Here is a 14,614-nt window from a genome sequence, read left to right as displayed (position 1 = left end):
AACTTATTAACTTCAAAAAAAGTTTCACATCTAAATATCACGATGAGCTGTGAAATGATTGCTTTAATAATGTAGACTATTAGATCACTAGGTGTACCTGAAAACTTTCAGAACAAAAGTGTTCCTTAACTAACCACTCCCATTCCTTCTTTTCTACTCCCTTTGGAATATTCTTAAGAGCTTGAACAATTGGCTTATTCTTCACATAAGTAGCATGCAAGTATCCTCTCCATTTGTTCCATAACTCATTCATCCATCCAAATATATGATCACGATGATCATTCAAGTCAACACTCTCAAATTTATCCTACAATAATTAAAATATGAGCTTAAATGAAAAAGGAAAGTGAACATTGTGCGTCAACTATAAAAAAAGTGTGTAAATATTTTAGCATGAAAAAGATGTGCAGCAGTGGTTAATGTTTGAATAGGAAAAGTAAGTTGTGATTCAACAAGTTAAACGATGTAATTCATAATTGTTACCGCAATAGCAGCCCACATGTGATCCAACTTTTGTTGCTTGATATCACTCCATGATGATACTCCCAATGGACACATGTTACAATCACGAATTATTTTTCCTAGGTGCCTCGAAAACAGATTGCTATTTGTTCCAACTGTTCGATTATTGTAAAATGTTACTTTCAGCTTCTTTCCGGCTTCAAGTGATGCAACTTCTTTACACTTGTTGGTCCCTCGAACCCTTCTTACCTTTTTAGGATTAGATGATCCTGTAGTTGTATAATTAATTTAGTAAGAACTATAATAGTAAAATTTAGTTGTACAGATTGATAATGCACGGATTTGTAAATTTCATACCTGTTTCAGCTGTTTGGGAGGGTTGCCTTACTTGATTAGTAGAACCAGGGGATTTGATTTCCGTGTTCTCTTTCTCAAGAACAAGGGAATTTTTATCCATTGATGGCAGTCCTCGACTAGATTCCAAATTCTTTTCAGAAACCCCTAAAGATGAGCAGAAAGATCTAGGCATTTGCTCACGTCCCTTTTCTATAGCACCTAGAATCAAGAAGTAATATTATAAAAACTTTGACATTTACTTTCTATTTTAAACGGAATTAAAAATATAACAGATTTTAAAAAAGAAACATACTTGTTTCAACTTCTTTGGTACATTGCTTTACTTGATTAGTAAATGAATGAAAGGGAGTATGAACTTCACTAGAAGGCATGGTGGAGTTTTTATGTCCAATTCCTCGTTCCTTACCAATAGAACCTGGAGAAAACAAACCGCTACTGTTTGAATACAATTTCCCTGTGACTATTTGACAAAAAATAAGGCCTCAACTTGTAGGAGTTGACTATATGGATAAAATTAGCAAGAAAGACCAGCACAACTAAGTTATAGGCGAAGAAGCTTTGACATTCAATTTAAGTTATTATGTAATTACTATATCAACGGTCATGAAAAAACATACTTGTTTCAACTTCTTGGACGTTTTGCTTAACTTGCTTGATAGATGGATGAGATGAAGCATTAACTTGCATGTACCCTTTCTCAAGAGCCATGGACTTCTTGTGTATTACTCTCTTATCATGACTAGAAGACATGGTGACGTTGGTAAGTTCTTGTTGTCGCCCCTTCCCAATAGCACCTGTAGAAAAGCAAAAGTCATCCATAAATAGATAGATGATAATACATTGATGAGAGGATAAGTATATACTACAAAGTGAGATAAGTGAGTAGGATAAGTATATTTATGCAATTAAAAACTCAACATATATTAAAAAGCTTACTTGTTTCAACTTCTTGGATGTATTGCTTAACTAGATCACTAGATTGAAAAAATAAACTCCTAGTTGGATCTTTTCCTTTTGATGTCAAAGATTTAAGCCCTCGTCCTCGTCCTTTTCCAATTGTCCTGGGAGCAACAAATGAGTATCTGATAGTACTCTTCATAATTGATCCGTCCACATTTTCAGTTTTCATATTGAACCTGTAAAAAAGTCAAAGGTAGAAAAATAATAAGAAACTTTCTATCAGTGAACTGAAGAACAAAAGAAAAGTAGTCTTTCAATAGTTACTAGTGAATTAAAGGAATAGAATCAAAGTAATCAAGAATAGGAGTTTTTAATAGTATGAATTATCAATAATCAAAAAGAGAAATCATTAATCTCGCGATCCCCACCGCCAAATAAGAATCATGTGCGACAATATGATGTAATATAAAAGAAATCGTGTCTATCAGTTCACATATCAGTTCACAAAAGATACATTACCTCATCAGTTCTTTTTTGTTTCTTTTGTGAAGGACTTTCTAAGTCAACTACAACATCATCCATTTGTTTCCCCATCTCATAGGAATCACGAGGTTGAGTCTTCCTTACTACATGCCAACCTTTGTTGGAATTATCATTAGCATAAAACACTTGAGATGCTTGGTTAGCTAAAACAAAAGGCTCATTTGTTTTCAAAAATCTACTCGAATTTACACTCACGAAGTCATACTCATCTCTTTTAACTCCTTTTACTTTGTCATACACATCAAACCAGTTACACCGAAACAAAATCACTCTTTTATCCGAGATAAATTGCAATTCAATCACATCTGTTAAAATTCCATAGTAATCAACATTCTCACTATCTTTATCACTCTCACCAACTACAACAACACCACAATTTTGAGTCCTTAACATTTGATCATGATCTTCTACATGAAATCTATATCCATTAACAATGTAGCCATTAGAATGTGTTGAATATTTGGTAGGACCACGTGAAAGTGAGAGAAGATCTTCCATGAGTTGACTATTATCTGCTTTATGCAATTGTGCAACCTAAAAGTAAGATAACATTTAGTAATTTAGAATGATTAGTAAAAAGTCAAAATGTTGAATCTATTATTTATGTATTTCTCACCCTATCTTTAAACCATTCAATAAATTCTCGATCCCATTCTGCATCTGACAAGTGTTGAGCAGTATCTATATGATTTTGTGCAAACTCTCTACAAAATTGAGGTTAACCATAAATTTCATATAGAAACTATATCACCTTAAAGGAAATAAGAAAAAAAATACTATATAAAAGAACTCTCCATACTCAAGATATGGTATGACTTCATCACAATTCTTCAGAATGTATATATGTGCTTGTTCCAATTCTTTAGCTTCAAGCTCAAAAGGATTTTTAGCTCCCAAAATTTTTCCAGATTGACAAAATATGGATAAACCCCATTTACTTTTTTACCCCATTTACTTTTTTAAAACCCCCATCATCATTTCTTTCTGGCCGATTGAATTTTGTGTCAATTCTATGCAGATACCTTGAACATAAGGTCATACATTCATTTGCAATGTAGCCCTCTGCAATACAACCTTCTGGACATGCCCTATTACCAATGAGAGATTTCAAAAAATATAGCCATCGCTCAATAGGATACATCCACCGATAATGAATAGGTCCACCAATCTGCGCTTCACCAGCTAAATGAACAGGCAAGTGCACCATGACATCAAAAAAAGAAGGAGGGAAGACCTTTTCTAACTTGCAAAGTATTATGGGAATTTGTGCTTCAATATGTGTCAAGTCATCAATCATCAACTCCTTTGATCCAAGCACACAAAAAAAATTGATAACTCAATAAGAGGTTCACACACTTCTTTGGACAACATACCACGAAGAGCAAGAGGGAGAATATGTTGCAAAAGAACATGACAATCATGACTTTTTAATCCAGATATCTTGTGATCTTTCAAGTTTACAGATTGAGAAATATTAGACGAAAATCCATCAGGGACCTTTAAATTCTTCAAGAAAAGACATAACTTGTGCTTATCTTCAGGCGACAATGTGTAGCATGCAGTTGGAACTTCAACTTTCTCCCCTCTTTGGATAGGGTGCAATTCTGGCCGAATGTTCATTTCCTCCAAGTCTAACCGAGTGTTAATTGTGTCTTTTGTCTTTCCTTTGACATTCATGATTGTCCCCATGATATTATCACATATATTTTTCTCAATATGCATGACATCCAAATTATGTCGCAACAAGAGAGATTTCCAATATGGAAGTTCAAAAAAGATACTTTTCTTGTTCCAATTATCATTTCTTTTTTCATGTGATATCTTCCTCTTTTTCTTGGGATCCTTTGTTAATGGTTGTCCTTCAAGATCTTGCACTTGATTAAGTATCTCAATTCCAGAACATGTTTTTGGTGGGAGCCTCTTCTCTATTGTATTATCAAATGACTTCTTGTCATTCCTCCACCTGTGATCCTTGGGAAGGTAACGCCGATGACCCATAAAGCATTGTTTCCTACAATTAGCCAATCGAATTGAGGAGGTGTCTTTATTACAAGATGGACATGCCAATTTTCCTTTTGTACTCCATCCAGATAAATTTCCATAAGCTGGAAAGTCATTGATAGTCCATAACAAAGAAGCATGCAACTTAAAATTTTGTTTAGTTGATGCATCAAAGGTCTCAATACCAACTTCCCACAACTCCTTCAATTCCTCAATTAGAGGTTGAAGATATGTATCAATTGCATCTCCAGGACCATTTGGACCAGGAATAAGCATTGACAATATAAAATTTTCTTGTTTCATACACAACCAAGGTGGTAGATTATAAGGAATAAGAACCACAGGCCAAATGCTATGTGAGATTTTTGAATTGCGAAATGGCTGAAATCCATCACTAGCAAGTCCAAGTCGAACATTGCGAGGCTCGATTGCAAATGAAGGATGAAGGTCATCGAATGACTTCCATGCCATTGAATCAGCTGGGTGCCTCATTATTCCATCATTAGTTCTTTCATCCTTATGCCATGTCATTAGAGAAGATGTCTTTGTAGACATAAACAACCTTTGAAGCCTAGACTTTAAGGGAAAATAACGTAAAGTCTTTGAGGCTATCTTTTTACCCTTTTTATTCTTTGTTTCCCCAGTATGTGTATTTATTTTCCATCTGGACGCACCACAAATTTTGCAAGAATCGAGTAAGCTATCCTCCTTCCAATATAACATACAATCATTACTACAAGCATCAATCTTATCGTAAGAAAGCCCAAGATCTCGAATAATCTTCTTTGCCTCATAATATGAATTTGGCAAATCAGCCCCATTAGGCAATAACTCCTCTTTTAACATTTTTAATAGCATGCTAAATGACGCATTACTCCAACGACCCATACTTTTGATGTGAAGCAATTTAATCAAAGATGAAAGCTTTGAAGCCTTTGAGTTTTGGTATAGTGGCTGCTCCAAATCCTTCAATAGGCTGTAAAATCTTTTAGCTTCAACATTTGGTTCCTCCTCAACTACATCATCATAACCAGTGTGGGTATCTCCTCCATCAACATTAGGATATAAATCCTTCAATAACTCTTGTATTTCATCTTCACTTTCATAATCTTCTACTTCATCATCATTTTCATCTTCAGAGTTTGACACTGGCTCACCTAAATGTTCTCCGTGGTGATACCAAAAAGTATAATTTTGAATTATTCCATATACTTTCAAATGTGTATCAATCATCTCACGAGTTCCTAATGTTGTATTACAACATTTGTAACATGGACATCGTATTTCATCTTCTTCTCCTGATCCCAGAAAAGCATAATCCAAAAACTTTTGCACCCCGTCTAAATAGGCTTGGTCAACCCGTTTATCAAGAGAAAGTTGCATCCATTTCTTACTAGGTGCCATAACCTTGGAGAATACATAAAAATAGAATAAGAAAATATAAACGATAAGGAAAAACTTTAAATGCACACAACTTGTGATTTTGTACCTAGTTCACTATGTTATCAAAATTAAATTCAATATATTATTTACAACTTACAATATGTTATTTACAGACGTTTTGATAAATTATAAGATGCGCACAACTTACAATCTGTTATTTACAGTCATTTGGGTAAATTTGTCGAGCTTGACTTTTACAAGAATGGAAGAATATGTGGTGCAACTATAAGAATGTTTCTTCTTGAAATATCTTGAGTTTGTCAAGTTTCAAACCCAAAGAGAACTATCATTGTTTCTACACCCAAAGAGAACTATCATTGTTTCTACCTTTTATATATAGAATCACAGGAAGTATAACGATAAGAACTCACTTGCATCTTTAACCTTCTAAAAGTTAATTACAATATGTTATTTACAGTTTTTTTTAATACATTTGTGGTGATTGTGAGTTTGATAGGAATGGAGGAATATATGGTGCAACTATAAGAACGTATCTCTTGAAAGATCTCGAGTTTGGTAAGTTTGTAACGCAAATGGAACTATAACTATTTCTACCTTCTATGTACAACACCACATGAGGTAATTTGTATCCGTTTTGTTTGTTCTTACATCTTTTGTGAGTTCGAGTTAATTTTATTGTAAAAGAATATGATCGATTTCTTAGACACACACGAAACACTATGATATACTTCAAAAGAATTGACCAGATAATCTCAAAGATGAAGAGTAATTCAAACAAGTATAGTGTAACTCGAAAAAATCAAATATAGAGAAGAAGAAAAAATCAGCTCCCAAAAGAGGAAGCTTACCAGAAAGTTGAACAGACAGAAAATAGCCAGTGATTCTGTTTTACAGAAAAAATATATATGGTCCAACTATTGAAAAATCTTGAGTTTTCCAAGTTTTGAAACCTAAATGAAACTATCGTTGTTTCTACCTAATATATACATCATATACAAGAGGTAATTTGCATCAGTTTTCTATTGCTTTCTTCATCGTTCATCAGCTCGTGTTAATTTAATCGTCAAAATATGATCGATTCTTTAGGAACACACTATACACTATGCTATAAGAAGAAAACAATCAACAAATTGAATTTACAGAAGGAAAAAATCTCACAAAAGAGGATGCACAGCTGATATACAAGTAGACAGAAATAAAAGAACCAATTAGAAAAAATTGAAAGAATGTTTTAAACAACTATTAGAATGCATCTTCTTGAAAGTTATCAAGTTTTCCAATTTTCAGACCCAAACGAAACTATCCCTCATTCAATCTTCTATGTGCAGCACCACAGGAGGTTAGTTGCATCAGTTCTATTGTGTTTTACATATTTCATCAGATTCAGACCCAAATGAAACTATCTCTTTTTTAACTTATTCAGTTGTAACATTCTGCAATCACTTGTCTCACTTGCCCTGTTAGTAGTTCACTTGTAATTCATAACAGATTTCTCAACTTAAACAAAACACTCTCTATATTATCTCTTAATATTGTTTTAGTTCATTGAGTTGTTAGTGCCTCTTTTCAAGTTCATTACTATTTATCTTTAGGAACACAAACTTCTTTAAGGATTGATCAATCCCCTTCACTTTTGGCTTCATATCACACTACGAAACTGAATCTTTTTTAAGAAAACGATCAGCATCTAGTCTTAGAGAACAAGAACTCAAACAAGACGATGAGTTACAACTCGCACAAAACAAACAACAAGTCAACTGTACAGAAAAAAATCAAATCAACTCGTCGAAGTGGAGGCATACCTTAGAGCCGAGTGAATAGAAGATATATATTGAGTGGAGATCACTGCTAGGCAGACCTCTGCTTTCTCTGTTTTGAGAAAATAGAGATGAAACACTAATCAATGTGACCTGTATTGCGTTTGCTGCTAGGCAGACCTGTGCTTTCTCTGTTTTGAGAAAACACAGATTTTTAGTTGAGAGCTAGTACACTAAGATCGTTGTAAGGGAAGCTGATTGTTAGCTAGGGAAGATCGCTGCTAGGGTTCTTTTTTATTTCATTGAGAAACAAATTGAAGCGTCTTTTCTTTTCCTTTTAGAATTTTAGTGAATTGATGAATTTTTAGGCGGCTAATTTTTTGGTGAAAATATGTTCCCGCCTTCCAATAATTTCTCAAGACCCAAGTTTTAATTTGGGACGAGTTACTACTTTTTCTAGAGACCAGATTTAGTACCTTCACAATAACATATGAAATTAAAGACCGAAATAAAATATCGTCCCAATATATGTACTTTCAGAGACGGGATTATTAACTCGTCCATAAATATTGGTCTTAAATAAAGCTGTTTCTTGTAGTGAAGATAGAGGCGGATTCAGAAATTTTATTTGATGAATTTAATATTTAGAATTTTACTATCGAAAAGAATTCGATTTGATTGTTATATTTTTATGCTCATATATACATTTTTGTGTCGAAAATATTATTTAACGAAGACTTTGTCCACTGCTAAAACAAATGCATTGAGAAAGTAGCTAGAAAGGCTACGGCGGATTCAAGATTTTCATTTGATAAATTCACCTCTAGATGTTTATTGTTGATCTATTATATCTTAAAATTTGAGTTTAAAACGTAATATTTATTTTATGATTTTAGTGATTTTCTTTTTACAAACATAGCTAAATTTCACAATGAAAATATTAAATTTAATCGAACTCATAACTTTAACACTACATCAGCCTCTACTAGAAGGTTGAAGCCAAGGGTGCCACTATGAAAACAAAAGAAGTATGGCTATCGGTTAATGAAATGAGTGAAAATTATGAATAAATTCAAAAATTCATATTCGGAGATTTTCTTTCATCCGCTTAAATTTTGGTTGATAAATCATCCGGTATCAATGATGATAAAATGATGTATTCAGTAAAATAGTTAAAATGTGCGTAAATTAACCCGAACACTACGGTCTACTGTTATGTAAAAAGTAGTAGATGGGAGGTCTTTATCAAGAAGACTATCTAGAAACACTAAGAAAGAAACCCTAAGGACAAAAGACATGCTAATTCATCTTTGGTAGACTTACTTGTCAAGCACTTCACCAGTGACACAACAAACAATTTTAATGTTTTCATCACACAAATTTTAACATTTGTTTAATTAATCCCATCAACACAATGATTTAAGAATAAAAATGAAGCTTAATGCTGAAGAATTTATGTAAAAAAAAAATTGTTCATTAATAGTAGTGAGACTCTTGCCATGATAAGTCTCCAGTTGACCAAAATTGGTAAAAGTTCATAAGTGAGGTCTAGATAAGTGAGGTCTAGAGAAGATAGACCATACACAAACCTTATCATTATTTCGTGAAAATAGAGAGACGGTTTTCAAAAGACAATCGGTTCTAGTATCGCAAATCAGAATAGTAAGAAGATGTCCAAAATGCATACAAAACAAAACCCTCTTTTTCTAGGATTGTGTTTTATGGGTAGTAAAATCAGAATCAACCCAAAACTTAGGTCCTAAAAAAGTGAAGAGAAATCATAAAATATCTCTACCCATAGTAGAAATAAGGTAAATGAAGCAAAGTTGAGCAACAAAGAAGAAAACTACACATTTTCTTACTGGTAACAATTGTGATTCTAAATTCAACTGTGTATCTTATATTTTTGTTAGAATACTAATAAGTCGATGTTCTGTACATCATAACTTGTTCAAAATTGTTGGCTATAGCTACCGATTTACCCTGTTAAATCACTATATATATGATAGTTACAATAACGTATACCATGACTATGAAAGCAGGTGCAACTGAGGGAAGCAAATACTTCCTTGCATGGACAGGAAAGCCGATCAAACATTCCATCACGAGGCCTTTTCGGACTTCAGAAAGTTGTGAATCTCCATCTGAGTCATCTCTTTGCCAGAGGACGGATCAAACTTGCATCTAATAAAGCTGCGTGACAAGTTGAACACATATCAATAATGTGACCAAGTGAATCTTACTAAGAGAAGTAAATGTATGTAAACAGGGCAAGAGTGCATATTCCAGTCAATCTCGGAAAAGCTTAAAAAGTCATTCACGCACATCCAAAACCATACATAGGAAGAACCAAATTAATAGTTGAAAGAGAAGTAAAAATATGACTGTATGCATTAGCAAGTGTTTATGTGGGCGAAAGATACTTCAACAAACAAAGGGATAAGTTAGATGGTCAATCACACACGCCAAAAATCTTCCATTGGGAAAACAGCTTTAGTAGTGGAAGAAGAAAACACAAAAGAGTAAGGAAGACCATATTTTACTTCTTTAGCCCAGCTCTTTGCTCAGCCGGTTATTATTTTTGCTGCCCTATTTGTTAGTTCTAATTTTTGGTATTAAATATATGTACATGAATTGAATTTATATTCTTCACCCAACAAAATGATGGTGAACAGACATATTAGCATCTTTTTACTTCTTAAGTAGCAGGTACTGAGAAGCTCATGCTATGGCACTTTCTACTTATCATCCCTCTAAACTGTTTTCTACATAACCACTGGTAATAGGACACTACGTATATATCAATACACAGGTAGGTTAAAATTCTTTATACTCTCTGGCATTTTAACACAATAATTTATCAATTTCATCTTTTAAAACAAGAAAAACATAATAGAGACAATGTGAAGTCTGTGCTTAATTCTCTCTGACTACGTATATATCAATACACATGTAGGTAAAAAAAATTATACTCTGGCATGTTGCACAGTATTTTTGTCGATTTCATCTGTTAAAACAAGAAAAACATAATTGAGACAATGTGAGGTCTGTGCTTAATTCTCTCTGTCCTCCAACATGGACCTTTTGTTGAAAGTATAGGTATTTACATAACAAGAGAAATATTATGTAATATATATGCCACAAAATTCTCAGAGAAGTGAGCCTACCTTCCATCCAAGCCAAGAATTAACAATGTATTCTTTTCATGACCAAAAGTAACAATGAACTCGGAATCTCCGGGAAATCTGAATTGAGCCACAGACCATTCTGAGCTAAAATACTTTGGAAGTACTCCTGTCAACATGAAATCAATTCAGAGCCTGTAAAAAGTAACGGGAGCAAAGAAGTTCTCGACTCAAAGTTTCATGTTAAACATTTTCAGGGCCATTTCAGAGAAGCAAAACAGAATATTATTGAGGATGCATGTGAATTACAGTGCATGGTAGCCGATCTCAAGTCCGATAAAAGAGGAGGCTGTGATTGGTTGACCACCAACTTAAAAAAAGTTATTATGAAAATACAGCCCCAGCTCTGTGATTAAGGTGTAGTTGATTGATGCATGCGGATCACCAAAGTCAAATATAAATCTTTTTCCATTTTAAACAACCTTATTACAAAGAGTTAATCACCTCTAATGATCCTCCAATATATCAGAGAAAAAACAAGTAATCTCAATTCGATAGAATCAAATAAAGCAAAATTTACCAGGCAAAACTTGTGCGCTAACACAGATCCTTCATTATTAGTCTTCAGGCGCATGAAAGTTAATCTATTTAATTGCAAAAGTGGGGTGCTTAAATAAGCTACGGATAATACTACTGCACTAGAAAAAAGCTACAATTTAACGAGTATTAACACCACCTTGAGGTTACAAATATTTATCTGTGGCTGTAATAAATAGACCAAGAAGGCAAACACTTTTGTGCAGGAAACTTCAGGGTATGTAAGATGTCCATTAAGGACAAAGAAAAAAAGATTTTTATAGGAGTGGTATCTCAATTCTCATATGAGCTGCACATGAGTAGAATAATGCAGAACTTAGAGAACCCTGAAAATAAAAAAATGACTTGCATGCCATTTGGACATAGTTACTTTAGATATACTAGGGAAAGGGGACTGTTAACGGGGAACGAGTGAACTAAAATTCACAAAAATCAAAATAAGAGAGAATCTAATCTAGAGGGTAACCCATATTGAAAGCCTTTTGAGTGAATGACATGAAAGACGGGACGAGAAAGAGCCAAGTTAGTAGTAGTGCTATTTCCCTTTATTTGGTCTATATAGTAAAAGAAAACTCCTCTACATTCAACAGAGAGGAAGTAACAAATGTCATATACTTCATAACTGTACAGCGAGAAATCCAAAAAAATATATTGAAATAAATTAGTAAAATTATGAGTTTGTTTTCCCCTACCCTTTATTTAGACTTTATTGAATCATATGCTTTATATGTTTTGAAGCTATAAAGAAAACTCCATATTGAGTGGAAAAGGGTCAAAAAAGCTTGCTGTCTCCTGAGTTTGGTTGATGGCCCCATAAAAATGTTAAGAGACAAAAATTGATAGATGACATTAGATACAAGCTTAGATCTTAAATGAAATGACAACTATGGTTGTTTAAATGCAAGGGATGATTTACATACAGCAAGGTGACGGTGACAACCTGGACAGTTGTCCTTTTGGCAACTAGACTTTAGATGTATAAAAACTGTGAGTACCTAATGTAGGATTAGATATTTAGTTTAAGTTGTCTATGTCTTAGGCCAATTGGTCAAGATGAAGTGTATAATGGAAGACTAAGTTGGGTTTCTCATGGAAAGATATCAAGCAAGTAGGCTGTTGCTGTCTATGCTAACTGCTCTGGAGCATTTGTCAACTGAACAAGCCTACTACTGTTAACTATCATTCAAAGAATATTTGCGTGTGATAAGTTGCCGTAGTTTTTTCTATAAGCTCATGGTCAGGACATCCATCCCAAATGCTGAACAACATTTACAAGGCATCCAGATCAAAGATCAAATAATTAGTGTTTATGGTTGAATTCTGCACAGCTGTTTACAACACACACACACACACACACACAGAAATCAGAAAATGTTAAATGTGTATCAGAAAGGAACCATACCTTTGATGAAGGATAGTGGTGAACTCGCTGCAGCCAAAGTACCACGGAAATTAGGAGTAGTTCTTGTCTTATCCTGATTCCCTAGATTGACCTTAAGCCTAAAAACATGAACTGTGCCTTTGTCACTAGAGACTGCTAGCCACTGAGCAGTTGGATCGAATGAAACACTGTGAATTTCTGCTCTATCAGCACCTCTCCTTACCTGAAATCATACGTGATGTGTGATTTACCAAAACTAGATATCTCAAAAACACTGTTTAATTGGTGCAAGGGAAGTTAAAAGACTTAATCTAGCTTGTCATTTATGCTTCTTTTTTTTTTTTTTGAGACAAAGCTTGTCATTTGTGTATGGATAAAGTAAATCTCTTAGCAAGCAAAGTAGAAAAATAAAACCATAAAAACATTACAATCTTAAACAATCTATATCCGATATGTCAACGGATATCAGTAGTAAAAATGACACTTGTAATTATGGGAAGAATATGAAGAATAGAAAGAAGATACAAGGAATTGGCAAAAGTTAACAACATTATGTTCATTAACTCTACATCCACTTCAAGATAAAATAGGTGATAAAGAAACATCTAGATTCCCTCCATTCTAGAACTGTTCATGCAATATCCAGATTTGACCAAATGGAGATTGACAAGGAATGTTGCAAGCCAAAGGCACATATGGATGGAGATTTATATAGAAGAAGAAACTTCTTAGATCCAGTTTTAATAAATTACAATCTGTTGATAACCAAAGGTTAATATTCAAGGCAGAGGCAAGCAAGGAATGCACGCTGAATATACAGTTACCATTATAAAAAAATAAAAAAATAAAAAGGAGTGCACTCTGAGTACCAAATGCATCCTAAGACTTTCTGAGTCATGAATCACGGGAAACACAGAATAAAGAATCAGTACGTAATTTTGAGACATTAGAAAATGCTATATAGGTACAATTTACTTGAGAGTACAAGCAGAAGTCAAGGAATTTCAAAACAACAAAGCCATTAACTTATCCGTGTTTAGCATAAGTAAATGACATCAAAACATCATGTTTTGATCAAGGAGAGTTACAAAATGAAGATAAAGACAGATATGCTGGATTGATGAAGTACTTTGACAAGGTCAGTTTTGCAATCCAGTAGCTACAAACTATTCATACTTGGTGAAAGAGAAAAATAAGAAAAATGCTACTACTGCTTATGAAAGCTTTGGTATAAAAGAATTTGAAATATCTTGGACTGAACTAAACAACATTCAAAATCTTACCTCCTGTAACAATGTACCATCCTGCGTGCTGAAAATCCGGATAAGAGTACCCTTGATACTTGCTGTTGCCAGCACATTCCCCTCATGACTAAGAGCAAAAGATGCAATCCTAGAATCATGTGCAAAGATAAACTTAGTCCTTTTTGATGTGAAATGATCAACCCGAACTTGACCATTTTGCAACCCAGGGCACACCAGCACAGGTGATACAGCCGTTTGTGAAATTTCACAGAGTCCTTTTGGGTTTGAAATTGTCTCAATCTGGTGGACGAGCTTCAGATCAGCAAAATTATATATAAATATCTTCTGCTCAAGTATAACTACAATGCAGTCCCGTCGAAGCCGCACACCGCGCACAGCCGACCTGAAACGGAGCTCTCCGATGCAACGGTTCTGATGGTCATCCCAAATTATGACCTTGTTTCGATGATACTGTGGATTATCTCCATTTCCCACAAAGACTAATATATTGCTTCTGAAGAGCATCTCAACAATTCCAATACCACCTCCATTATCAAAGTATCGTCGAAACATCTCACAGTAAGGGTCACAACTATAGACACTAATGCCGCAATCAGTGCCAATGGCGAAACAACTACCATTTTGATTGAAGGAAACGCGGTATAGAGTTGAAATTGATTTATTGATGAAGCCATGGGTAGGACATGGATTAAGGGGACTCTGCTTAGGATCATTATCTATCTGTACAACAGCAGCTTCTTGTGTCTGAAGCTGTTGTTTGTGTTGTTCATCTAGTTGCTCTAAGCAAGGTTGAAGCATTGGTGACGAACTAGTATTTGGGTG

General features: G+C 34.2%; 3 protein-coding genes across 3 annotated transcripts in view; all 3 read right to left on the bottom strand.

Moving 5' to 3' along the window:
* The window catches only part of LOC125814687 (peptidyl-prolyl cis-trans isomerase CYP18-1), a 217,227-nt gene that overhangs the window by 76,756 nt on the left and 125,857 nt on the right, over nt 1–14,614 (bottom strand). The window lies entirely within an intron of this gene.
* Nucleotides 9,240–14,614, bottom strand: part of LOC125814661 (autophagy-related protein 18a-like) — a 14,839-nt gene continuing 9,464 nt past the window's right edge. Inside the window, exon 4 of the mRNA XM_049494134.1 lies at nt 9,240–9,617. Within this exon, the coding sequence (XP_049350091.1) occupies nt 9,527–9,617 (91 nt within the window). The 3' untranslated portion in view covers nt 9,240–9,526. The remainder of the gene's footprint in view (nt 9,618–14,614) is intronic.
* LOC125814669 (autophagy-related protein 18a-like) lies at nt 10,588–14,608 on the bottom strand. Its single transcript, XM_049494141.1, has 3 exons — nt 13,811–14,608; nt 12,549–12,750; nt 10,588–10,718 (listed from the first exon to the last, which is right to left on the bottom strand). The coding sequence occupies exons 1-3, from the start codon at nt 14,588–14,590 to the stop codon at nt 10,588–10,590; spliced, it is 1,113 nt and encodes a 370-aa protein (XP_049350098.1). The 5' UTR covers nt 14,591–14,608.

The sequence above is a fragment of the Solanum verrucosum genome, unplaced genomic scaffold (assembly GCF_900185275.1).
Source record: "Solanum verrucosum unplaced genomic scaffold, falcon-dt-bn FXZP01000268.1, whole genome shotgun sequence".
NCBI classification, from domain to species: domain Eukaryota; kingdom Viridiplantae; phylum Streptophyta; class Magnoliopsida; order Solanales; family Solanaceae; genus Solanum; species Solanum verrucosum.
This window is presented reverse-complemented; position numbering and strand designations above follow the sequence as displayed.

What these genes read in the sequence shown, in the direction of transcription:
- LOC125814669 (XM_049494141.1), bottom strand. Translation starts at nt 14,590, where the DNA reads ATGCTTCAACCTTGCTTAGAGCAACTAGATGAACAACACAAACAACAG. An exon ending in ATGGTACATTGTTACAGGAG is followed by an intron (nt 12,751 to 13,810) that starts GTAAGATTTTGA and finishes GTATGATTTCAG; the next exon opens with GTAAGGAGAGGTGCTGATAG. An exon ending in ACCACTATCCTTCATCAAAG is followed by an intron (nt 10,719 to 12,548) that starts GTATGGTTCCTT and finishes TCATGTTGACAG; the next exon opens with GAGTACTTCCAAAGTATTTT.